The 26,444-nt window shown below is 42.2% G+C and overlaps 1 protein-coding gene across 5 annotated transcripts in view; it reads right to left on the bottom strand.

Annotated features, from left to right (window-relative positions):
* Nucleotides 1-5,157: 5,157 nt before the first annotated feature.
* The window catches only part of CFAP299 (cilia and flagella associated protein 299), a 379,314-nt gene continuing 358,027 nt past the window's right edge, over nt 5,158-26,444 (bottom strand). For 4 of the 5 annotated variants that reach the window (XM_043545244.1, XM_043545245.1, XM_043545247.1 and 1 more), the window contains 2 exons: nt 10,997-11,126; nt 5,158-6,132 (listed from right to left, as the gene is read on the bottom strand). In XM_043545244.1, coding sequence (XP_043401179.1) covers nt 6,037-6,132; nt 10,997-11,126 — 226 coding nt within the window. In that variant the 3' untranslated portion in view covers nt 5,158-6,036. The remainder of the gene's footprint in view (nt 6,133-10,996; nt 11,127-26,444) is intronic. The other variant, XM_037896749.2, reaches the window with a different exon arrangement.

The raw sequence follows: 26,444 nt of genomic DNA, 5'->3' as shown, positions 1-26,444 counted from the left end.
TAGCAATCGCTTTTAAATAACAAAAATGAGCGGAAGCCTTCACTTGAAATCTTGAGCCATTCCCTGGCTTTAAGAACTTTAAATTTAACACACACACACCCTGTAGGGGTGTTTCTTTCCCCTTCCCAACCACTTAGGAGTCCTTGGGAATAGGAAACCACACAGACCCTTTTTTGGGGGAAAACAAGATAAACCTCTGTTTACATAATAAAATGAAATTAGCAAAATCCAAACAGTGCATTTGGGCCGACCCCACCAAAGTACTTATTAATTGCCCAGAACTCATATTCACAGAGCAAAGCCCACTCACCTGTACCTCATTCACAAATCCAATTAGACTTGGGGTGGTCATGTGGGCATCAGGAGGTGGCTCTCCTCAGGCTGTCCACTGCAGCCAGCTGAAGTTCGCACCATCAGCTCCTGGTCAGGCCTGCTGCTGCCAGGTCCTAGTTCACTGCAGTCAGCTGCTCCAGCACAGCTGCTGTCAGGTCCAGTCCCGCAATAAACTCTACTGCTACTGTCAGCCCGTCCAATCTCATAAAGACAGCTCCATGCAGGTCCACCATCTCTGGACAGGCAACCGAAAGCAAAACCCTCCCCAGGGCACAGCCTCCAATCTTTCTGACATAGTCTCTGCTCCCTTTGTTGATCTGGGCTCAGTACACCACGGTCGGCTCAGGGTGATTCATTTTCCCCAGGCTAAACCATTCACAATGTCTCCCTCCTTACATAAATATATTTCCATGCACTATTTAATGGAGTTTCCAAAACCCAGAACACACAGTAACTCCAAACAATACATCATAAACCACTGTATAGAACCATGCTGGGGCAAAATTATAACATGCAAATTAATCCTGCCAGATCTAGCGTTCCATATTCTCCGATGCGGGAGCAGAGAGCTTCTTTTCCCTTCAAGACTTCTAGCTCTGGGGCTTACAGATGTGCAAAAAAAAATAGATTTCTGCTAGACCGGGCACAGTGGAGAAGCTGGCACCAAGCAACATTCATTGGGGTGCTCAGTGTATCCTGTGCTTGTTCAGGTAGCAAGTACTTCTCTACCCTTTGGTGGTGATCTCTAACTCTTCTAAAGGCCTGAAAGATCCCATGTTTCTCTGATCACAGAGAACATCCACTGTGGGCTCTGGAATAATTCTGCTTTGACCTATGAGAGGGGATAAAAGGAGCCTCAAGAGAATCATGGCCAAATAAGAAAAGCAATGGTTTTCCTTCTTGTAAAGAGTGTGTACTATATACTGGGCTCTAATCAGCATGGGCTTAGTGCATTCTGCACCTGTGTTTTTGTTTTCTTTGCAATGGGAACAGTTGCTTGGTCTGTGGTGCATGTCCCTGCCTGCCTCGCAGAGAACAGACCGCCAGTTTTCTTCATTTGGGTCAGGTTTCTGTTCTGAATGTTGAACGTTGGTGTTAATGGAGGGATTTACTCTTCAAAACTCATTCAGTGATGGCCAATTTGAGAATACCATCAACAGCTGGAAAATAAAACATTTATAAAGTGAATGAATGTGTAAGTGTTGCATCCCATTGGAGGCTTTGTTAGCAGTTTACACTGGGTGGGGTGAGTTCTTAACATGGCACAGGACGCTGTCTCTTGCATCTTTTTTTCTCTGTTTCCTTTGTTCAGCTTCATGGGACGTGGCTTGGTTTGCGAGGCTGCTGCTGCAGTTGTGCACCTAAGAGTGCAGAAAAGGCTGCTCGGCTTCCCCAGCAAATGCCTTACTATGTCGCTATAACGTTTGAATCTGGGTCCTAACTTCTGCCACCGTTCAGGGCTGTTTGGCTATGGGTGTTGGATTGGATCATTATGCTGGCAGGAAACCTGCCCGTTACGGAGATTGAAACATCAACAATGTTAGTGCTGTTCAGGTCTCTGTTACTACAGTGGGACAGTAATATAGTTATTACCAAAAACAAAGGGCATGATTCTTAGACACACAAACTCCCTCTGCTAGTGTAAGGGGACATAGCATAACTGAAACCCAGGGCCAGAACGTATACTTGTGCCCTAGGAAAGAATCAGACATCACAACCAGGGAAAAGCTTCCAGTGTGATAAACAGAAACGACAGCCACAAACAAAAGAAAAAGGCAGATGAGTCTAACCTGATTCCCTTAGTGAGACAGGCTAGGGAGATTTTCTGAATTCATGCACGGTAAGGGTATACATGGAAATACATCAGAAAGGAATTTTGTACCTCAACATCTAGTGTATTATTTTTAAACCCACTCTGCTATACGGTCTTATTTCCTCCTTTCCCGCCATCTTTTCTGTGTCCATAAACACTGAGTTGTGGATCATTTCAATCCATTAATTTTCTTTTGAACTTAAAATTAAGAAGGTGAATTTTCTTTTGTACTTAAAATTCAGAAGGTTACAGTAGCAAGAGGCATAACATATATGGCAGCTAATGGGTAAAGATTGAGTAAGGACCCTACATGCTTTAAGGGAGGTTATGTAGCAGGTGGCATCAGTTTAAAAGTGAATCAAGCTACAGTAATGCTATGGGGGACTTATGTACTTGGAGACAGGCACTGTTGTTCCATCTGCGAGGGGAATAGGCTATGTTTCTGGGGGAAGGGGCCTACGCGGTTTGCCAAGATCACCCCAAATCTTTATTTTCAGTTGAAACTGGTGTCCTACAGGTTTCCAGCTCTTGTGGTTCAGTTTATTTAGTGTATCAGAGAAGGGTAGGCAAGGAAAGCAGGGACAAGAATGGAGATGTTAACCAGGAAGAAATTGCCTTATATGAGGTTCAAAGCGTTGTTAAAAAACCAAAAACCTTTGTAAAACCATGACTAGGGTCCAAGGTCCATGCAGTTTTGCATATTTATATCAAATTCCACATAAAAACAAGAATATCAATTTCTAGGGATAAAGTAAAAGAGCAGAATACATAATGTACACAAAATAATATTTATAGACCTTAGCTATCTGTAACCAGTTTAAATATGCTTTACACAAAAAAGCCACTGGCATAAAATAACAACTGTATAGATCCACTGTTGTAATATAAATTCACAATCCCCCCTCCACCCCGTAATTCAATGTAAACTCTAGAACAATTGTATTGAATGTACACTTGCCCTATCTTACATAACTGTCATGGTCAGAGTGGATGGTTTGTATTCATTGCTGCTGAAAAGTTAGAGTGCAGGAGGGACATTCAGGGAGTTTTCATGCAGTTATTTCTTGAAAAAACGATTTCCTTGATTACCATGTTTGCCACACTGGTCTTGCTATGTATCTAGCCAGGGCAGCACAATGACATGATATTGGGAAAACTCAACAGTCACAGGGGAAAGGTAATAATTTAAAGTGTTTCAAATGTTGAAGGAACATATCGGCGGGTAGGGGAAATTAACCAGATTGTATGAAATGTGGGGCCAGATTTTCAACAATGCTCATGAACAGATTTTCAAGTGATCCCCACCCATAATGGAGGCTAGATTTTCCAAAAAGCTTAGCTCCTAGGGAGACATCTTAAAACTCAGCCTTGCCATGGGACTAAGTTATAATCACTTCAGATTTTGCATTAGTTAGTATCATCCTGGTTCTAACTTTTTAATTTGATTGCATGCAGGACACTAAGGTTATCAGTTTTTTTAACAACCATTTGATCGGCCCATGGTCTGTGGTGGATGTGGAGAATTCTCCATGATTGGTCATTTTGACTGGTTTATGAGGCTGCCAGAGATTTTGTAGATTCAATAATATTCCACTCCTAATTACATTTAGTTTTATGTTGTTGTTGTTAAACTTTTCATCAGAATCTTATTTCAAATTAGAAACTGTGCAAAATCAGTATTCCCTAGTAGGCTAGTGTCAACTTCAAAAGATGAGGCTGTTTATATTTTACAAGCATCTCAGTTGTATGCCTTTAAAGACACACAAGTCAACTGTTGCTTATTCATTAGTGCATTCACTGATCATCACATTAATATGTACAGGCTGTAATTTAAAGCCCATTTGAATCCAAATTTCCTTCTTTCCCCCTGCAGGCACAGACATGGTGTTCTCCTAATCTTGCTGTAATTTACCAACATCAAAAGTGTTGATTTATAGGACAAAGGTTAGAGAAAGCTGAATTCACCTTGAAAAAATTATTTCCACAACTTTGGAAGTTTAATTCTGTTTACCTTTATTTCATCTCCTCCCACCCTTTTATTCATAATTTCCTCCATATTCCAGGGACTTTTTCCCACCTTAGATTTTTATAACTTTAAGATCTGATTAGACCAAGAAAGAATCATTAAAATTCATGGGTTCAGAAGTATGAAAAATTCAATCACACTTGTTCATTTTCTTTCTCAGAAATGTCCCATCCACCAGCCTTTAGTGTTGGGGTTTCCTCTTCTCCGGCTTGCAATGGAGACAGTATCAGTATTTTACACTAGCATAACTCCATTGACTTCAATGGGATACTCTTGATTTACACCAGTATGAGTGAGTGAAGAATCAAGCTGTCACAGTTTCAGGAGAACTGCACCTGTATTCTCCCCTCTGGGGTCCACTGCAGGAGTGTCCAGTCAGGTCTCAGGTCTCCAACCATCACCTGTCTCTGTGCAGGGATCCTTGTCCCACTTCCTTTTGATCAGAGGTTTAAAGGCTGCACAGCCCCTGCCTTAAACTGTGATTTCCCCAGCAAGCCAGTCTGCTTAATGGCCAGCACCCATCCTTCGCTCTCTCTCTACAAGTTCTATGAACAGTGTATTGCGAGTGTCCACACAGCTCTTTCTAAGCAAGCATCTTTAAGCTTAAGGTAGAAGCATTATAGAGGAAACCTAATGAAAACCATAAACAGATTTAAACATGCATTAAAGATACCAGGAGTCACTCATCAGTCTTATGGCGTCTTTGTGGGCCAACATCTTTCAAACCTTCTGCAAGGGCTGGGGGCCCCATTGGACAGGAGGTCCAATGAAACATCCAATTTGAACCAGTATATATAAACCTCCCACCTCTCTGGAGGTTTTTATCACCCAGAAGATTCACCTGAATCACCTCCCCCCATTTTTGGTTCATGGAGGAATTGTGGTAACCCTCCCCCTGGAGCTGCATACAACCTCTGGTCCACAGTGATACATACATTTAATATAATATGGTCTCCAAAGGTATTGCATGGAGTTGCAACATCTGTCACATAGACCACAGATTTTTATTGTAAAATTAGCAATAGCCCAGTAATTTCATTTTGCAAAACTTTCATACCAGCTAAAATGCATCAAAAAATTTTATATTTGGATGATTAAGATACACAACATAAATACATCTACTTCACCTGTGATAAATATTGAAAAAAAACCCGCCAACAACTTGGGGATAAAACCTTAAATGTGATACTAACAATATTCCACTAGGCCTTAAGATTATTATGTATGTTGCTTATCTGAAATATACTGCGGCAATACAGGTCTAAGAGATTGTGTGATGTTGCTATGCACAGATAGGTTTCACCCAAGACTGGCTGCATTTCAGTGGTAAATGAAGTGAGTCCTGGGGGTGGCCCTCAGAGTGGTCACTAGGGGATCAATTGTGCCACAGAGGCACAGCTCTGTGTAGGGAACCCGCACTGTCCAAGGGGGAGCTCCAGGCAGGAATCTGAACCTCCTGCTAGACATGGTAATGTTCTTGCTACTGTACTCCCCCATGTAGTCAGCCAGATCTGATGGCTTGTGTGAAATGGGAAGGAGTTGGGGCCATGACCTCACTTCTTCACTCCAATTGCCTTTGCAGTGTCATGTGCCCCAAGGGCACTAGGAAAGGGCAGTTCTTGTGATCTGGGGAGTGCAATGGCTGTGATGGCACTCCACTACTTCCCAGGAGCATGGTAGGGCAGGGTCTCCTTCCGCTCAGCATCCCTGAAGTAGCCTAACCCAGGCCAAAAATCACCATCCCATTCTACTGGAAGATCAGTTTCACACATGGTAAAGATCTCTTCAAACTGATTTATTTCTCTTACAGCTACAATAAAAGTTGGTAAACAGATGCTTGAGGGAAGAGCCAATGAGCTGGTGTTTAGGTCTTTCTTCTGAGGATATGGTCATAGATGACTACTTGGAGGTAGAGATCTGTCTCAATAGGTGTCCGAGTTGTGCTGTCTCCTGGGTAAGCCTGAGACACAGAATATTATAGTTAACCAAGCTGTCAGGACAGACAAAATATAAACCATGAGAGTTACATGTATTTCCTCCTCGCTTCCCTGAAATATGGAACCTACCAACTCTGTTCAGGTTAGGTATGTGGTTTCTTAAATGCAGATTAATGTCTAAGAGCTAGTGAATAAATACCACGAACTTACCATCATTTCATATAGGATAACTCTAGGTAAAAGAAAAGGCACACTTGTGCAATCAACTGATCAAACAGATCCCAGTTGTAGAAAGCACACAGCATTGGCTTAACTTTGCTCAGACTGAAACCAATGGTAAAACTCCTTTTGATTTCAGTGGCAGCAGATTTAGGCCAATGTTAAGTGCTTTTGAAAAATCTCTCTACTTGGTTAGTGTTATAGAAAAACCCAAGACAGATGGACAGACAGATAGTTGCTGGGGATGCATGTACACTATATTCTGCAACATACAAATACACAGTACATATTTCTGCAGTGTTTACATTTTTAAAAATTATAAATGAGCAAAAAATGTTACTTGGTGTAGCACTGTGAGTGCAAGTATCTTTCACGTAGAAATAAAATATCTGGTTATTTGTTACAGATGTTCTCCAGCTGCAGGACATTAGATCAATGGCCCACTTTCAATGCAACCAAACACATTTTTAGGTATGCATTTTTGACTGTCTAACAAACCAATGCACTCATTTTAAAATGTGTATAATTTGACATTTTATACTGTTGCTATTCATATGCAGCCATCTTTCATGGGAAGCACTTCAAAGAGACCATCATCCTAGATCTGTTCTGTACAAACCCAAACAAATTATTGCCCAGCTTATTTCACGTTGGTTTTGAGAGGAACCAAAGCATGGGTGTGTTTGTCACATTCAATCTACAGTCCAAGGGCTCAGATGTAAAGTTTAAAAAAGGGAAATCAAGATCAGAAGACTATTGTCAATTGATTTCAGAGGAACATTGTTTATAGGGTTATAACCCAGTCCTCTTCCAACATGCAAGGAAATAATACATGCAGCAATTTAAATAGCTTTCAGCTATGGCTCAAAACGGGGAAGTCCTGTGTGACTTTATTGTACACAGTATGTTTATTTTGTACAGATTTCAAAACACTTCACAAAGTTAGGTAACCATCACAGAACTAGATAAATAGCAGCAAAGTCAGATAGAAACGGGTGCCGACAAAGGAGAAAAGATGTTTTCAGCTGAGATCTGAAATGAGATGGAGAGTTAATGAGGCTGAGAAATACAGGAAAGATGGATGTTCTAGATGGGAGGTGCTGCAGAGAAGTGGGCTTTTGCATCAGCATTGGTGACACTGGGCCAAATTATACCCTCATTTATATCCACGCAAGCACATAGGGTTGAAGCACATAGGGTTGCCTAGGTGTAACTGAGGGCAAAAGTTGGCTCCAGACATGGAATGATAGAGAGGAGGCCAATGCTGCTCTAGAAGAAGAGATGCAGGAAAAGAAGGGATAGACTCTAAGTCTAGGAGGTAGATTGGAACAAGTCAAAGGACAAATTTTAAAACAAAGAGGGCAATTTGGATGCTGCAAAGAATGGGTATCCAGCAGAACGGTACGGGAGGGGGTGGGGGTTGTGAAGTCATGCTCCATTGTACATATGAAAAGCTCAGAAGGCTGTTCACGGACAGTACATGCTGCATCTTTGGGAACAGAAGTAGGAACTTCCATTTGTTCAATCAATTCTGCCAAGTTCAATGTAACTGGATAAAAGTCAAAACCTCTATTGGTCGTTTTGACTTACCTCAGTGACTGTATAACCCAATATCCCCAGGAGCACTATATTAAATTTTGAAAGCAAGTTTGTTTCCTCTCATCACTGGTCCAGGTTCAGTGGGTCAGATTTTCCATTGCCCTGCTCTTTATACCTAGCCATTTCCACCAGGGCCAAGTCAGTGTAAAACACGACTGTTCTGATTTGGTAGTTTTGGGCCTAAGGGTGTGAAGTGCCCAACTCCCTTTGATGTTCAATGTCTAACACCTGTAGGCCCCTTTGAAAATCCCAACCCTTAGTTTTTTGAATGTTCTGGCTGCTCAACATTGATATCACCTTAACATAGGACTGGGGGCATTTTAATGTATACTACATCCAACAATGACCCGTGAGTGATTCCACACACACACACCCCTCCATTTTATGTTTTCAACAATTGTTTGGCATAATTATTTTTAAGTAAAAAATAAGTTTTTTAGAATAAGGAAACCAATTCTGCTTCCACTGAAGTCAATGCCACAGCTCCTATTGACTTCAATGGGAGTAGGATCAGATCCATTATTAAAGAAAAAAGCAGTCTCTAACATGTGCTTATGCCACATTTATTTTATGACACACAGTCTACAACATTGTTGATAAAATTCTCTCACTCATTACAATACATTTGCCTCTCAATTTCCCTGGTATACAGCCTTACTCAAACATCAGTCTTGTCCTGTGTTTGCTTCAATTGCAAACACTTCTGTGCTGGGACAAAGGCATTTTGCTATGCGGATGAGACTAACTTATATCCACCAGAGGGAGCACATACTGACAACTTTCTCGTGTGTGTGGGACAGTGTATTAGATGTTTAACCCTTACTCTGACATAACCACCTCAACCTTCTTCAAGGCCAGTGTATTTTATGGGAGTTTCTTCCCATAGGAATTTTCAACCCGGATAACTCCCTCTTTACACTACTCACTTGGCCGGCCACATACTGTGTTTTGTATTTTCCGGGATGATCAGAATCTTTTGCTGTCATCAGACTGTTTTTGCCTCTCTGGGAACATGAACAAAACATCCAGCCAAAGGATATTAAAAAAGTCCTAATTCTTTAAGCACAGAGTCACACGCTCTGATTCCATTGCATAGCAAAATAGACAGGTATACCTTTCGGATTTTGTCTTTATTTCTATGTTGCACACAATGCTCTGACAGTTGACGTGAGCTACGTTTTGTATTAATCTGTAAAATGTGGACAAATCTGGAAGCATTCGGCTTTTAGATTTCACTCAGACCCACTGGGCCAAATTTTTTCAACTTGGGTGCCTGAAGTCAGGCAGCAAAAATCTCTGCAAGTCTACTAGAATGAGTGGCCTGATTTTCAGAGGTGCCTGGACAGTCTTTCAACTTTTGATTTTTTTAAAAAGGTGTGGGGTTGTGACCCACACTAGCCCTGCTCTCTGAGTGCTTCTGAAAAGGAATCCATTTTGTTTCAATTCATTGAAGAAAAACAAGGTATTAGGCTGTGATTCCAATGGACAGTTCCCTCTGGATTTGGTGGCGGTGGATTGCCCAGGCAGGAGCTGGGATTTTATATATGTTCTATGGCTCCGCCCTTGTTCTGAAGGAACTTCACATTTTTTTATCCACTAGTCAGCACATTTCATAAAGGAAAATACAACTTTTAAGTAGGGTCAAATTTGGGCCTGTCAGCCAAGTGATACGCTGCCAACATTTTAACAAGGGCCTCCCCTCAACAATTTTTCACCTCTTCTGGAGATGCATGTGACGATCTCTGGATAAAATACCCCATTCCCTCCCCCCACTAAAATCCATCTGTCCCTTCCCCAATCCTGTATTCTTCCGGGACCCAAATCCATCAGTCCTTCCAATCCCTCCCACCTTCTGCACCAGCACCTCTCAATTCACTAAAAGAAAAAGGAGGACTTGTGGCACCTTAGAGACTAACAAATTTATTTGAGCAGAAGCTTTCGTGAGCTACATCTCACTTCATCGGATGCATGATTCACCCTCCCCAGCACTTCACTCAGGCTCCTCTAGATGGCTTTCTTACTTGGAAGCAGGAGTGGGAGGAAGCAGGCTGTCCTGAGGCCTCCACTGGAAGCAGTGGGGGCAGGCAGATCAGAGACCTGTCCTGAGGCATCTCTTGGCAGTGTCTGACTGGAGGGGGATTGGGTGGGTGGGCAGTAGGTCACCTTCGCTGGTAAATTGGGAATGGGTCCTCTTTGGTTCTTGAAGTGGACAGGTCTCTCCTGACAACTGGGGGTCTTCCAGAGCTGGTGTGTGGGAGTGCGAGGGAGCGGATCTCCCTGGCTGCTGTGTAGAGGAATAGAGTTCCAGGCTCCCTCCCAATACCAGCTCTTCAGACTCTGGCCTGGGGTTCAGGAAGCAGGCACCAGTGAGAGGACAGGTGGGCCACGGTAGCTGCACAGGTCCCACTTGGTGCAGCAGCAGCTTGGTTTTCCTCATGTGCTACTGAAGTGCCTGACAGAGAGGGGAGAAGACTGGGGTGGGGGTTGCCTGCTACATGCTCCATGCAGATATAGGGGCATTTGTGGGAAAGACACAACTACCTCAGTAACAGAAACAGTGGGCCCCACGCAGAAGGGGTTGAAAATTCTATCGCACAGAGCAGGTTTTAGCATTCCTAGGCAAGCACAATCCATTTCTGCCCAGGATTATTGCACCGCTACCTCCAGGGCTGGCCTTAAGATTGTGGGGAGGGTAAAGGGATTCACAAAATCAAACTAATTGTCTCATTTACCATAAAAAGCATGTGCGTGCGTGAGAGAAGCTTTAGGTCCTCTCCCCACAGTCTCCTGCTGCAGAAGTGGCACGGGCTGCATAGTCCTTTCAGTCTTAGCAAACAAACAGTTTATGTTTTCACTGCTGTCTTCACAAGGAAAAGGTTCTAGAGAACAGAGTGAGCTGAGGTTATGGGACCTAGAGGCCAGCTGTGTTAGCGAGGGGGTTGCATGCGTGTGAGCCTGAAGTATAAGGTGCATACTGATAAATAATTAGTTTGTAACAGGACTTCAACAGATATGGAATCAAAGAGCCTTGCGTAAAGGAAACTCTGAATATTGAAAAAAGGGATTTACCTTGGGATCCACATTGACTATTTTCCTATCACATTTGTTCTTGAAGAGTAATCCACATGCATTTTCGGCAATCACTTGGTAATTTGGACTGGCATTTGAAGTGCTGACATTTCTATCCCAGTTGTAAAAGCTGTGAAAATATAAAACATAAATGCTATCACTTTAATTGATGTCATACTTTCAAATTAAGAGTCTGATTCAGACCACCTTACTGATGCAAAGTAGTTCCTTAGTCCATGAATATCCCCACAGAAGTCAGTGAAATTCACTGTGGAGTGAAGTGCTACTAAAAAGAGTAAGGCTGTCAGAATCTGCTTCTACATGTCTGTTCTGTTGCATTCAGTTGATTAAAAAAGAGCCTCTGGCAAACTAAAATTGGGCCCTGTGGATGCTAGCATAATATATTTAGTAGTACAGTACTGCTACTAAAAGATTCATGAACAGGGTTACCTATTGTAGGAAGCAGTGTTGGTTGAACACTACTACTGTGACAGAAACAGCTCTGCCAACCACCTGAAAGTGCTTAGACCACACTGTGGGAACTAATTACTTCCTCTTTGTATCTCATTGTAACTTGTTACTGAATGGTTGCTTTCTTGTTCTCCTATTGATGTAATTTTGGTAGAATTTTAGCTGCTGTACCGCTCCTTTTGGGCTATATACAGATTGGGTGCTGAGCATGAGTGTCCAAGAGGAAATTCATTAACACGATGAGAAGCTCCTTAAAAAACCTGCGCATTTCAAGCCTGTGATTGGTTCTAGAGCCAGTATTCAAATAGGCTTATTATGCTTGCAGGCCTCTTTGTTACATGCCTTGTGTGTGTCAGTACTGAACTCCAAGTAAGCGAAAAATCATAATTCTAATGTGTCAAATAAAAAATTAAAACAGAACAATTTGAGTAATCAATTAATCAGTCTTTGCTATATATATTTTGAGATTTCTGAATTCTAGCAGACTCATATCTCTTATTTTCCTCCTTTTAATTTTAAGAAATAATTCTTTGGGCAAGTGACAATGAAACCAGTGAAGGATCTGCCAAGTTTCCGAGCATGTGGGATGTACCAAAATGGCTGAGAGATTCCAGCCCTGCTTCTGCATTTCTTAACAGTGCTGATTTTATATTATTTGTTGGCATAGTAGTGGTGCAGCATGCTGTGTTAGGGAAATCTAAAGAGAAGAATGTGAGACAGACTTATTTCTCATCAACCAGATCTAGCCTGGGCAGATTCTCCCCTTGGAGATAGGCAGGGTAGGTAAAAAGACCCACCCAGATAATGGAATGACTAGCACAGGCACTGAAACCCACTTTGTGTTCTCTTTGTACCCGGCACTTACACAGCATCCTCAATCTAAGGATCTCAGAGTGCACTGCAGATATTTATTAAGCCTCATCACACCTTTGTGAGATAGTTAAGACAAGTATTATTAGAGCTAGTTAACAGAAGGGGGAACTGAAGCACAGAGAAATTCAGCGATCTGCCCAGGTTACACAAGTCAAGGGCAGAGGTGTGAACAGAACCCGGGAGTCTAGAAGCCCAGTCCTAACCAGTAGAGGGAACCCTGTATCATTGGATGGAGTCCTGTAGCTGTCTCACACTAGTTGTAGACTGTGTCAAGGCTCTTCAGCTGTGACAATCCTGGTGAAAGCTGTACACTGGATTTTGGTCCCCAATTGCATTGGAATCTGGCTGCTAACCTATTCCAGCAGGTGAAACTCACCCCAGTGAAGAGGACCTTGCTCAAGGCCTGATGCTCTCTACAAGTTCATTACACAAGTTTAGGTGAGGCTTCAGTGGTATATAGGGCCCTCAGTGCACTGAGGTAAGATTCACCCATAATGCACTAAATGTCTGACACTGCCATGAAAGTGATATTTCCTACAGAGACTGCCAATCATCTGCTGACCAAAAGAAACGGTGACAGACACCAGCTGGGTATGGGCTTTGTTGGCCCAGACTTAGCACTGGCCACTTAAATCAGCAACAAAAGTAAAAAGCAAAGCAAAGCAAAGCAAAGCAAAACAAGAACAGTGTAAAAAGGACTTGTGCCTGTTCTAGCCCCACTCCCATCCCAGGGGGTTAGATTATACTATAATGGGTTATTTTCCTCAAAACAAGGATCAGTTCCTTGATTCGGTTCTCCAGTATTCCCTCCCTACCACACATATACCAAGATCAAACTATTCCCCATAGCAGATTGGGAATTCAGTCAAAAGCTAATTATAAACAATGATGGCTTGACAGCTTTTTCCAGTTTGTGGCTCTATGAATTTGCAATGTGAGCTATCCAACTTCACTTCCCCTTCCTATAATTTAACTCCCGACTTTTTACAGTTTGGCAGCAAAAGAAGGGGTGGTGACGGGGGAGATGTAGGACAAAAGAAATGGAAATCAAAACCAAAACACTCACCGTTACCCTGAACTAAATGACATCCTCATGAATTGTGCCCTCCAGTAGTATCATAGCAGTAATCATTTTAATAGGGGGAAAATTGGCATTCTTCACGTGCTTGCCAAATATGATGACGTATCAACGTATTTAGATTGGGTTTGGCCTTTCAGTCCTTTCATAGCTTTCTGGAGCAAGTGAGGTCAACGTCTCAGTAGGACATGGCACTGTGTGAGGGGGAACACGTGCCTGACTCCACCCCAACCACTGGTTTCTAACAAGGTGCATGGCTCAGGCCCCTGGTTAGACAGAAACATGCTACTTTTTTCAAGGAAAACAGGTTAAGATGCTGGGGTTTGGCTTTCCTTTTAAACTTTAAGCAGATTTGATTGAAATAAGCACAGTTGCCATGTTACAGTGTGATTCGTCATGGTGCTTTGGAAAACCAAGGCAGTTCAATTTGCTAAGTAGCTACTGTGCAGTGTAACTGTTTTTCATGAAGGTTTTTGCTTTGGTCACTGTTGGTATATTGTTATCATAAGAAGGGCCAGACTGGGTCAGACCAAAGGTCCATCCAGCTCAGTATCCTGTCTTCCCACAGTGGCCAATGGCAGGTGCCCCAGAGGGAATGAACAGAACAGGTAATCATCAAGCGATCCATTCCTTGTCGCTCATTCCCAACTTCTAGCAAACAGAGGCTAGGGACACCATCCCTGCCCATCCTGGCTAATAGCCATTGATGGACCTGCCCTCCATGAATTTATCTAGTTCTTTTCTGAACCCTGTTATAGTCTTGGCCTTCACAACATCCTCAGGCAAAGAGTTCCACAGGTTGACTGTGCGTTGCGTGAAGAAATACTTCCTTTTGTTTGTTTTAAACCTGCTGCCTATTAATTTCATTGGGTGACCCCTAGTTCTTGTGTTATGAGAAGGAGTAAATAACACTTTCTTATTTACTTTTTCCACACCAGTCATGATTTTATAGACCTCGGTCATATCCCCCTAGTCATCTCTAGTTCCAGTCTTATTAATCTCTCCTCATACAGAAGCCGTTCCAAACCCCTAATAATTTTTGTTGCCCTTTTCTGGCCCTTTTCTAATTCCAATTTATCTTTTTTGAGAGATGGGGTGACCACATCTGCACGCAGTATTTAAGTTGTGGGCGTACTATGGATTTATATAAAGGCAATATGATATTTTCTGTCTTATTATCCCTTTCTTAATGATGCCCAACATTCTGTTCGCTTTTTTGACTGCCACAGCACTTTGAGTGGATGTTTTCAGAGAACTATCTACAATGACTCCAAAGTCTCTTTCTTGAGTGGTAACAGCTAATTCAGACCCCATCATTTTATATGTACAGTTGGGATTACGTTTTCCAATGTAAATTACTTTGCATTTCTCAACATTGAATGTCATCTGTCATTTTGTTGCCCAGTCATCTCGTTTTGAGAGATCCTTTTGTAGTTCTTCACAGTCTGTCTCAACTATCTTGAGTAGTTTAGTATCATTTGCAAATTTTGCCACCTCACTGTTTACCTCTTTTCCCAGATCATTTATGAATATGTTGAATAGGACTGGAGGAAGAAAAATACCTGTTGAAAGTTAGCTAAAAAGATATGACCTGATTCTCCTCTCAATTCAGTGTAAATCAGGAGCAATTCCATTGAAGTTAGTGTGTTGCGCTGGTGTAAATGAAAATCTGGCTCACAGAGTCAAATTATTCCTGGATCTCATTGGGTGGTGGGATAGGGTGACAGGAGTCTTTCCCCTCTCTCAGTGCACCTGCAAAATAGACAGCTATGAAGCTGGATTCTGATACCTTTCATCACCAAGTCTAATACTGTACTCATGACTGGTCCCATTTAAATCAATGGGATTGCTTGTGGAGGGAGGGGGTGATGAAGGGTCTCAGAAGCTGGTCTATAATTTGACTCCTCACTGTGCTCGGGATTGCAAAAAGCGAGAGGGTGTCTAACACTGCAAGCAGAGCCAACCTTTGAAAACATTTCAGCTTTGCCTTTGATAACAAGATAACATTACCATGGTGTTAGCTGTATCCCTGTACTAGCGTGATTGGAGCCATAATGTTATTTAGTCACAAAGGCATTTGAAACATTTTCAAGGATGACCACTGTATCAGCCCAGAGGAAGTACACCTGAGTAGGGAAGGGATGCAGCCATGGTTCCACCTGCCTGCTAAAAGCTGGACAGCTCCTGCAGGGTTGCTCTGGGGCAGTACAGATCAGACCTCTTTAAAGGTGTTGCCAGAGTCTCTTCTCTGTATTTTCCCCAGCAACCCTGGAAACATAATCAGGGAAATCCTGGCTCCACTGAGGTCAACGGCACTAGGATTTCACTCAATATCTCCCTCCATCTCTACTGGAATGCTATACATGCATTTTAGCCCATCACTCTAAGAGATCACAGAGCCACTGTGTGGTCCACAAGCACACAGAGTAACACTACTCCATCAGAAATACATCCATACTAATCAGTAATGGCATGTGTTTTAAACATGTCCTGCCGCTATGCTAACTCCAAAGGAACTGTCAAATGTATCTATCCTTTGCTTTGTCACTTTAAAAATCCCTAGATTTGTTTTTACTTAATAGGCACTCTAGAAAGTCGCTAGGTACACATTACATGAGTGCTCTGAAAACATCTGTCTACTCTGTCCAGCCTAGATCATCCAGGGCAGGTTTCCATTCACTTTGAATAATAAAAGGAAATGATCAAGCACACAAATCTAGACAGAGAGCCAAAATCCTGCCCCAGCACCAGCAAATCAGGGCAGCGAGGATCAGCAGACATGCTGGCAGGTGTGTCCTCTGTAAACAAATGGTAAAGATTAATGCCAATATATTTTTATTAAGTGATGGGAGGTGTCCAGTGGGGTGCCACAGAGATTGGCTTTAGGCTTGATTTTATTTAACATCTGAAGTGGCGTGCCGGAGCAGTTCTAAGATCAAAGGGTTTGCAGAGATCCTGTTGGTGATGTAACCCTTTGATCCTACCCACTCCTCGCTCCACTGACTCCTGATCCCCCCCAAGCCACATGCTGCTCCACCTCCCCTCTTGGTTCTGCCTCTTAGATTGCCCCTTTTCACCTGCACCAAGTAACAAGAGGGAGGGCCTAATTTTTAATGAGGAGGAGAACCTGCAGCTGCCATTGACCTGATTTGAAGCTATGTGCGTGCTCAGCATGTCTGAGAATCAGGCTTGGATTGTTTACGGTGGTACATGGGCATATTACTAGGAGTACAGGGATGAAATTGAGCAGAGGTAAATTTGTAAAGGTTGTACCGTGAGGGGGAGGAAGGTGATGAAAAACTGAGCCACTTCATGTTTTTTAAACTCTAAAATATTCTCAGATAGTTTTCTGTAAGACACGTAGCAGGTAGAGACTATTAGATGCTGTGATGTGATACAGGATTGGCACTTGTTTGGGATGACCTATGTAACTCACCTGTGGTTTCACTACTCATGAATTATGAAGCTTCTTCCAACACATGCTGCTAAAACCTTTATATGACAACCATGCCTGGATCTGTATATTTACAGATATTGGATCAGATTCTCCCACTCCACCGCAGAGATACCTACACCAGTTCAAAGTGGGTGCAAAGTGCTGGCCACTGTCAGAGACCGGATACTTGACTAGATGGCCCACAGGCAGGGCCGACTCTAGGCACCAGCAAAACAAGCAGGTGCTTGGGGTGGCACATTTCTAGGAGCAGCATTCCGGCGCCGGCCATGCCGCCCCTAGAAATGTGCCCCCACCGCCCCAGCTTGCCTCCGCTCCACCTGCTCCCCTGAGCGCGCCGCCGCCGCTCCGCTTCTCCCCCCTCCCTCCCAGGCTTGCCGCGCGCCAAATAGCTGTTTCACGCGGCAAGCCGGGGAGGGAGGGAGGAGAAGCCGAGCGGCAGTGCGCTCGGGGGAGGCGGCGGTGGTGGAGCGGAGGTGAGCTGGGGTGGGGAGCGGTTCGTCTACCATCCCCCTGTTACTGCCTGTGCTCCCCCCCTTGCTCACCTCCGCTCCACCTGCTCCCCGAAGGCGCTGCCTCTCCCTCGCCTGAGAGGGAGGGGGGAGAAGCGGTGTGGCGGCATGTTCAGGGGAGCAGGTGGAGCGGAGGTGAGCTAGGGCGGGGGGTTGCAGGGGGGGGGAAGCCGCAGGAAGCAATGGGGTGGGGGGAAATGCGGCACGCCCAGGGGAGGAGGTAGGGCCAGGGATTTGGGGAAGGGGTTGGGAAGGGGCGGAGTTGGGGTGGAGCTGGGGGCGGGGGGGGGGCATGAGAAAAAAGCGGGGGCGGCCACAAATTTTTTTGCTTGGGGCGGCAAAAATCCTAGAGCCGGCCCTGCCCCCAGGTCTGATTCAGTTTGGCAATTCCTAGGTAAAGTGATGTGAAATGCTACCATTCTGATTTACTACCGTGTTATACCCACTTTTCACAAATATAAATTACCACACAAGGTGCAGTGGAGAGGCAGGCCCATAAATTGTTTGCTCATTTTTTGCTGAATCAACGGACCTGGTGATTCCGGTGAACAGGTCCTCTCTGTTTTCACTGCACGGGCAAAAACAGTGCAAGTTTTCTTGCCATTGTTCTACTACTACATGTCACTGTTGCTCTGAAAGTGCCACATCTAGGAATGAGGAAGTACTTTGTTCCCATTTAGTTCTCAACTTCTCTGCTGGAGTCTGCCAACAAAGTTGCCACTTCATAACAATTGTGAGGGTGGGTTTGTGTTGCGGACATTTGTCCAGTAAGAACAGCCTGGAGACAATCAACTGAAAGACAATCAATTTCACTGAGGACATTGAACAGCCAGGAAATCTGGGGCTGGATTTGAACCGAATACCTGTAGATCACGTTCTTTAACTCATTCCTAGTCCTCTGATCTGTAAATCAGAAGCAGCCAAATATTGCCCAGCTGAGGGTTGCAGACTAATTGTTATCAAATAAAGTACCTGTTGCTCTTTTCTGTAATATTACAATGTGGCCTTTATAGACTGCAAGACCTAGCATGCAATACTCCCTCTTGACCAGTATAGTCTCTACTGTGATCAGAATGGAGCATTGCATAGAAATTTATGGTATTCTCTGCCTTCTTCACTTCTAAATTAAAGATGCGGGTGGCTGCAGGTCACCTTATAGGAACTCTGAGCCACATCTGGTATGTGAACTGAATTTTGGTCAGCCTTTCTGTAACTTAATGTGGCCTTACGGAGCTGGCCTAGCATACAACAGCTCTGAGCTGTAAATCAATGTGCTTTCATTTTTTGTGGGCATTAGTAAGTGTCCTGAATATAATAGTATTTAGAAATCATTCTGGTAGCTGAGATATTTTTCATGTAATCTGCTCAGCACTTGCATCATTTCTTTTGAGCTATTATTGTATGGCATTTGCATTTTGAGGATGAAGGGCAGAATTAATAAAAAAAAATATGAAAGCAATAGAAAGAAAGGAAATTAAAGTCCTCAGGGTTCAGGCCCAATCCCAAGACATGACGAAACTCCTGTCAGATTCCAGAAGCTGTCTTCTAATCACTCAGAATTTATTATCTTATTAGTTCTCACCACTTTTAAAAGAAGAAAAAAAATATAGCCATGGAAACCAGAAAGCTTTACCCTGAATCCAAGACAAAGAAGCTAAATGGGAGCATGCAATGACTGAAGGAACAACAGGATGCGTAGTTTATACATATTGTGCAACCAACAGAGTCATTGAAGACCTTTTGGAAGTTACATATAGCTAATAGATATTAATAGATATCAGCAATATCTTTCTTCTTTTATATCCAACTATAATTTAAGATAAGATAATTAATAGCCAATAAATCAAATAATTTGTTTTTTTTTCTTTCATTTTTTAGAAGAGTTTTGGTAGGGAGCACAGAAAACCAAAAATACAAATCTCTATTATGGAAGATTCCACGGTTGGGAGTGTCTTGTGTTAAGAGTGCAAAAGTGTCACTTGCAAAATGCAGATGCGCAATCCAATCTGTTCTAGTCTCACAATAACTGTCCCAATGTGTCAAGATTTTGGACACTATTGTTTTGACACCAATGAATGTTGAGTTGACTTATTATTGATTTACTGAAATCATTCTTTCATTATCAAAGAAAGGGGACATTATAATAATTGATAGTGGCTTATCTGGAAATAAAAGCAAGGGGTCACGATAGAGGTCTTAAGTTTAAACAGCTCATATTGATCATTATTAGTTTCCTTTCCCTATGAATAAAGACTGATAGGCGCTGATTCAAAGAAGCACTTAAGGTCAGATTTTAAAGGTGTTTAGGCACCTGAAGATGCAGATAGGTGCCCAGTGGGATTTTCAAAAGTGCCAAGTGCATAATTACCAATGACATCAATGGGCGTTGGACATTAGGCGCCTATCTATATCTGTAAGGGCCTAAATACCTTTAAAATCTGGCCCTAAGCCCATGCTTAACTTTAAACACTTGCTTAAGTTGCATTGAAGTCAGTCCATAGGTGGATCAGGACCATAACATGCAATGATGAGCAGGAAGACCTAGGGAGAGGGAACAACAACTAGAAAGGTAGGGGACTTTGTAAAGGAAATGTTACAGTATTGTATTGATTTCAATATGTCTCTTCTTCGTGGGGTTGGGCCAGCTTCCTGAATATTTTTCTTTTTGAAGGAAGCAGGGTTAATATCCATGAATAAATCAATCTCTTAGATCAAAGTTTGATAAACTCTCCAAGATGGAAACACTGGATCTTTTTGAAGGCATCCATTCAAAGTCTTACACAATATATGCATATATCTCTCTGTCTTTCTTTCTATGGCTTCTTCAAAGGGTTGTCTTCCTTTTCAATTATAATCTCCTTAGGCACTGAAAAAGTTCAGTCCAGAAACAATCAATCTATAGAACCGTGCACTAAAAATTCCTGCCACCAGCCACACTGGCAAAATAAATAAATAAATCAATAAATAAATCACAATTTTATGAAAAATCAACACATTTTTGGGCTTTGCCTCAAATATACGCACCTCTTTTGACAAAGCCACCCTCCATGCTTGAAAATTACCCCTCTCTTCTGCCCGGGTAAAAAGGTTCAGAAGCCTCACTTCTGGCAAACCTTTTAAGACCCATAGGCCTGGGTCACCAAGAGACTCCTCACAACTATTTGTTCCCTTAATCATTGCAGAGGAGCTTTTCAAAGCAGTCGAAGGGGGATTTAGACACATATCTGCCATTGAAATTACTGGAAGATGTCTGTCCGAATTCGCTTCAACTGCTTTGAGATTCTCAGTCCAATTGTATCTCCAACTTGGTCATCCTTCTTGAAGACCCTGAAATACCCGGTGAGCTAATGGTATTTCTCACTGTGTTCTTTTCATCGTCAGCTGTCTAGCACCCAGCTGTAGCGTAGACCAACATTGGAATGAACACCACAAAAGCCTCTACAGCCTGAAAGGATTTTCAGAGATCTCCAATAGAAGATGATGTAACTTGGAGGTGAACCAATGAACCTAAGAATTGTGTTGATTTCTTCAGTGAGTGTAGCCCTTTCTATACTAGGGAATTAAAAAAAAATCCCGCTACTGTTAATACTGGGGCAACACCATCAGTTTTAGAAATGCTGAGAGGCGTCATGGCTCTCTGGCTCTTGTAGCCATTTTCAGCACTTCACTACTCCAAGAAGTCTGGTATCATCTGAACTTTTTCATCAAAATTTGGAAGACAGATTTTAAGTACCGAAGCACAGCTTCAAAATTCTGCCCTATCTCCCATCTTGGTATACTCCCAGGACTTTTATCTGTTTCAAGGTGACCTAAGCTTCAAAATATGGGAATAGGAGTGATTACCACATGATAGTGATTCCCCCTCCCCCCACAAAAACAATGAGTTTCCAGCAACTTAAATTTCAAACTTCTCTCTACTGATTTCTGCATGTGTTTGTGAACAAGACATTTCTGATGTCTATTCAGGAAAGATATATTCACAGCAAGGAAAAATTCTTTTGGAAGAAGATTTCCTAAGATGGTTAGACCGTAGGGGCTTTTATCAAATGTACACCTTAACAAAACACACCTAAGAGAAGGCTGTGAATTGCAAACTCTGGGCACAGGATGTGAAAACCACCATGGGCAACAGACAATGGGCATGTACTTTACAGCACCCATTAGAAACATCAATATTTCATACTTACAAGGAGATGCATTTTGTTAGTATCAGACAAGGTTTGAGCACTCTGCAGCCTCCATTGAAGTTGATGGAAATTGCTGGGTGTTCAGGAGTTTTGAAAATTAGGTCACTTATTCAGGTGCCTAAATATGGTCCTAGAAACCTAACCTTAGGCACCCCTCCATTAAAATCATGGCCTTGATATTTTTAATTATATTCTTAAATTTGTATTGACCTTTCAGGAAACACATGGACCATTTTTCCCTGTTACACATCCCATCTATCATACTTTACACATTTCAGCTGTTGGTGTGATGCACCATAACATGACATGAATGGCGCAAATCATCATTTTTATATTGAAAACAGACTTTTTTTATCTTTCATGTCAAAAATCTGCTACCAATCTGGAAGATTGATATGTTCAGTTTAAATGTACTTTTAGCAGCAGCGCAAACAGATGATATAGTATCTCTGTAGTCAACTGTTCTATTTCTATCCAAACAACGTGGCGTGTCTGGGTTATGAATAACACAATATGGTATAAAGAATGAATCACGTTCCTTTTATCTTTTCATTCTACAACAGATTTATATTCACTGCTTCTAACCTGACTGCAAACATCCCATACACGAGACACATACCTGTAGCTAGATTTTCAAAATGTTGTCATCTCCTTGCACATGTTAAAACTAGAAACAGGCTATAACCAGAACCTTGAACCTAAACCTCTTTGAAAGTCAGAGGGGATTTGGATTCAGACCCCAGAAACTGAATTCACTAATACAGTTTTGGTTCTGGGTTAGATACAAACCCCAAAAGCGCTTATTTTTCAATTCCAGCTCAGACAGTTGCTTTCACAAGATTATAGCCCATTAGGACAGACATGAGAACAGCTGATCATGCTGTTTTTTTTCACTTTTAGTCAAAATCTTACAATACCACTGAACTTGAACCATGGTCTAAACCTACTCTGGATCTGAACAGGGTCTCCGTATCCCATCTCTAGTAAAAACAATGAATTGTGTGTGGCAGTGCACATCTGGGCCATGGAACTAAAAATGTGCAACACTGATGACTTGACCGCAAATGCACACATCTAAGTTACTTTTTTTCTGCACAGCTCAGCTAGGAGGAGAATGAATGGCACTTTCTGAAGATTGTTGGACAAGTGTGGGTTCTCAAAGAAAAAGTTGTGCAAGAAGCTTTCCTTTATCTTTATCAGGCAACTTTACACAGAGGAAAACCTCAACTGAGTTAAACTTGTTTTTATAGAATCGTAAAAGTCGCAGCAAAAGTACTTCTAATTATTATTATTGTCCATCCATAGCACTTTATTTTACACAGCACTTTACAAACAAAGAGCTTACCATTTAAACAAGACCAGGTGTACAGAGACAGTCCAAGACACAGGTGTTGGAAGGGGGTGGAGATCACTGACAAGGAGAGGAAGGGAAGAGGGGTTTAAGAAGGGATTGAGGGAGGAGAGGGCTCTTGGTAAATAAAGCCAGAAGTGCTGATTCAGCAAAGAATTTTAAGCACATTGAATACAATGGGACTACTCAGTGTGCTTAAACTTGCCTTGGGACCTTATTGAATCAGGGCCAAAGAGAGTGTTCAAGCTGTAGCGGGCTGCATGAAAGAAAGCAGAAAGTATGAAAGGGAGATGAAAGTAGGAGTAGGGCACAGGGACTGGAAGGCGTGAAAGGAGAAGGAAGGGTACATCAAAGAAATGAGCAAAGACGTTTGCAAGAGTTTGCAGGGTCTTGTAAGCGAGGACAAGGATCTCAAATCTGATGTGATAAGAGACAGGAAGGCGGTAAAGAGATTCAAGTAGGGAGTGAGTTGGCCAGAGTAATAATTACTCATATTAGCTGCAAAAATACCCTAAGGTGTTTGGATCAGAGAGAGAGCAAACAAAGAATATACATGTCCTTGCAAGGAATGGGAGTGAATATCCAGCATGGGGATAAACAGATACATAAGAATATAGCAGCTGTAATTTTTTTTAACATTCCAAGGGAACAAGATTTATATAAACATATGACAAAGAACATTTTGTATCTGTATGAGATTTGATGAGTCAAACACACAGAAGAACTACACTTAATCTGCAATGATTAACATTATGTCACCTGTAGTTTGTTAAGGAACAGGCTTATTATCTGCTACAGAGCCCATTATTAGAATATTGACAGAACATCGCAGCTGCCTTTTTCTGCAGGTAGGTTCGGAAGTCTGCAGCAGTAGTCTTTCACATATCTTTTTGACATTTATGATTATTGTTCCAGCTCAAAAGGGTTGATTCCTGCATGTTTTTGAAGGTTAATGTCAATTACTATTTAATCAAAGCAATGCACTCATTACTAGCCAAGACAGTAAGTAACTAACTAAAACAACGACAACTACCTAAACTGAAGGCGCTAGCCCAGGTCTGGAAGGCAGACAAATACCATCAGGTTCCGTAGGGTTGCGGTAGCAGTCAAGGAACAGAGGTGGTTGGAGGATATTTCAGATGGGGGCCCGTTCCAAGGAACACGGCTTTGACAAAGGTTCTTAACACAAAGGGGGCACTGTTCCCACAAGTGGGAATGCATACCTGCCTTTGAAAAAGAACTTAGTGATAATGGGCATGATTGTCCTCTAACTTACCCTTGTTTTATAAAAGTCAAAATCTATCAGCTCCAGTGGAGTTACTTCTAATTGACATTGGTGTAAGTGAATGAAGAATCAGGCCTAGGATCTGAGACTGGGAGATTGGGATAGTGTCCTCTACTCTTGGGATGGTGTCCCAAGCCTCTGTTTGCCAGAAGCTGGGAATGAGCAACAGGGAATGGATCACCTGATGATTACCTGTTCTGTTCATTCCTTATGGGGCACCTGGCATTGGCCACTGTCGGAAGACAGGATACTGGGCTAGATGGACCTTTGGTCTGAGCCAGTATGGCCATTCTTATGACTGTCCAAAATGTAGCATTAAATCAGAAAGACTTTGTTTTAATCCTGTTTTACAGGAGATGTGGATACAACATTTAGGAGAAATAAATGACATATAAAGTCCAATGAAATCAATGGCAATCTTACAACTGAGTTCCGTGGGCTCTGGATCTGGTCCATAAAGAACTTCGGTTGCAGTAGTGAAACTGGAATGGGGTGATTTGAAAAGGTTAGGAAAGAGGTGTTTACTGAAGTTTTGATACGGACTTGTCACTTCATGGTTTTGGAAACACTTCAGTGGATTTGTTTTAAAAAGAAGATTGCATCAGCTCTACAATATACTGCAGTGGAACTCGTGATCAGCAAATGAGAGCAAATGCATTCTCAAGTGCCCTGATATCTGATTCTGAGAGAAGTACAAAACAACTTTTAGAAACAGGGTACAGTCCTACTCCCATTGAGGTCAAAGGCAAAACTTTGATTACCTTCAGGGGGAGTAGGGCTAGGCTTAGGGAGGAGCACACACTTTTTCCCAGATCTGCACAGACCATAAATGAAATCATGGCTCCATTGCTGTTCATGGTAAAACTCCCATGGATATCCATGGGGCCATGATTTTACTATATACTGTGTAAAGACAATTCTTTTCTTTGTAATACTAAGATTTTTTTTTCAGTTACAAATCCTGGAAAGTTATGTATTTGCTGTAAAGACACACGACAATACATATTTTTATTCTGATCATAACGTGCATAAATTATGATGATGTATTTAAGCACTGATAGTGTGGTCAGTGCTGTAAAAGACAGAAGAAGAAAAGGTCCCTCACAATCTAGGTTGCGAGGTAACATGATACATAAGGAGAGTACCCCGGGTGGCTAGAAAAAGATTATTTGAATTTTAACTAATGGGCAGATATGATCGCGAGGAATTAACATCAGTAGGTTTGGTGGAAGCCAGAGACTTGAAAGACAAGGGGATGGTCATCTGTCAGAACAGAGTGAGGAAGGAATTCATGGTGAACTGAGTAACATGGAAAAAGATGGGAATAAGAGAAGAATACAAAACAAACAATGAGGTGAGAGGCATTAGCAGAGCAAAGGAAAAGAGCTGGGGTGTAGAAGGAAATGAGACCACAGTATGGGCATGAGTTGAGATGTGCAGGGCCTTGATGAGGAGAAGAAACCTGAAATACATGCAAGAAGAAAGAGGAAGCCACGGGGGAAATTCAGGCAGAGTAGTGACATGTTCTGAGTGGTGGGTAAGGAAGATATTTTGAAGCACAGTATTTCGGATTGACTGGAGGACAGCGTGGTGGGAATGAGAGGAGAAGGGGAAACTACATAGTCAGTACATGGGGCATGGGAAAGTGTTTTAGGTGTAAAGATGCAAAGGAAGGTGCAAACTGTTGAGATGTACAGAAAGAAATGAAGGATTGGTGATACTGATGTGGGGGTGAAAGAAAGATGTGTCAAGATGGACACCAATTCTACCAATCAAAATGATGGGTGGAATAGTGGTGTGAGCGACAGTGATGAAGAAGGAAGAGGAAAGAGTTTAGGGAGGACAAATGATGGAAATTGAAATCCTGAAGAACACAAGGAATATTCATTCTGTGAAGACAGAATATAGATCTTCATTTTCCTTTATATAGCTACATATCCTCCTAAACTCTTTCTTCTTCATCACTGTCACTCACACCACTATTTCACCCATCATTCTGACTGGTAGAATTGGTGTCCATCTTGACACATCTTTCCCTCAATCCCCACATTAATATACATATTTTGTCCACCTACTGCAGTCCCCCCTTCTCCATCTAATCTGATATCACTGATGTGGGAGTGAGGGAAAAAGATATGTATGGAAAATGTAGATAAATTACTCCCAAAAGAAGAACTTGGAATTATGGTATGTACTCTATACCAGTTTAAGAGCAGAAAAATTAAACTCATAGAAGG

This window comes from Chelonia mydas, chromosome 4, assembly GCF_015237465.2.
Source record: "Chelonia mydas isolate rCheMyd1 chromosome 4, rCheMyd1.pri.v2, whole genome shotgun sequence".
NCBI lineage: Eukaryota > Metazoa > Chordata > Testudines > Cheloniidae > Chelonia > Chelonia mydas.
Note: the sequence above shows the minus strand (reverse complement) of the source record. Positions and strands in the feature narration are given on the sequence as shown.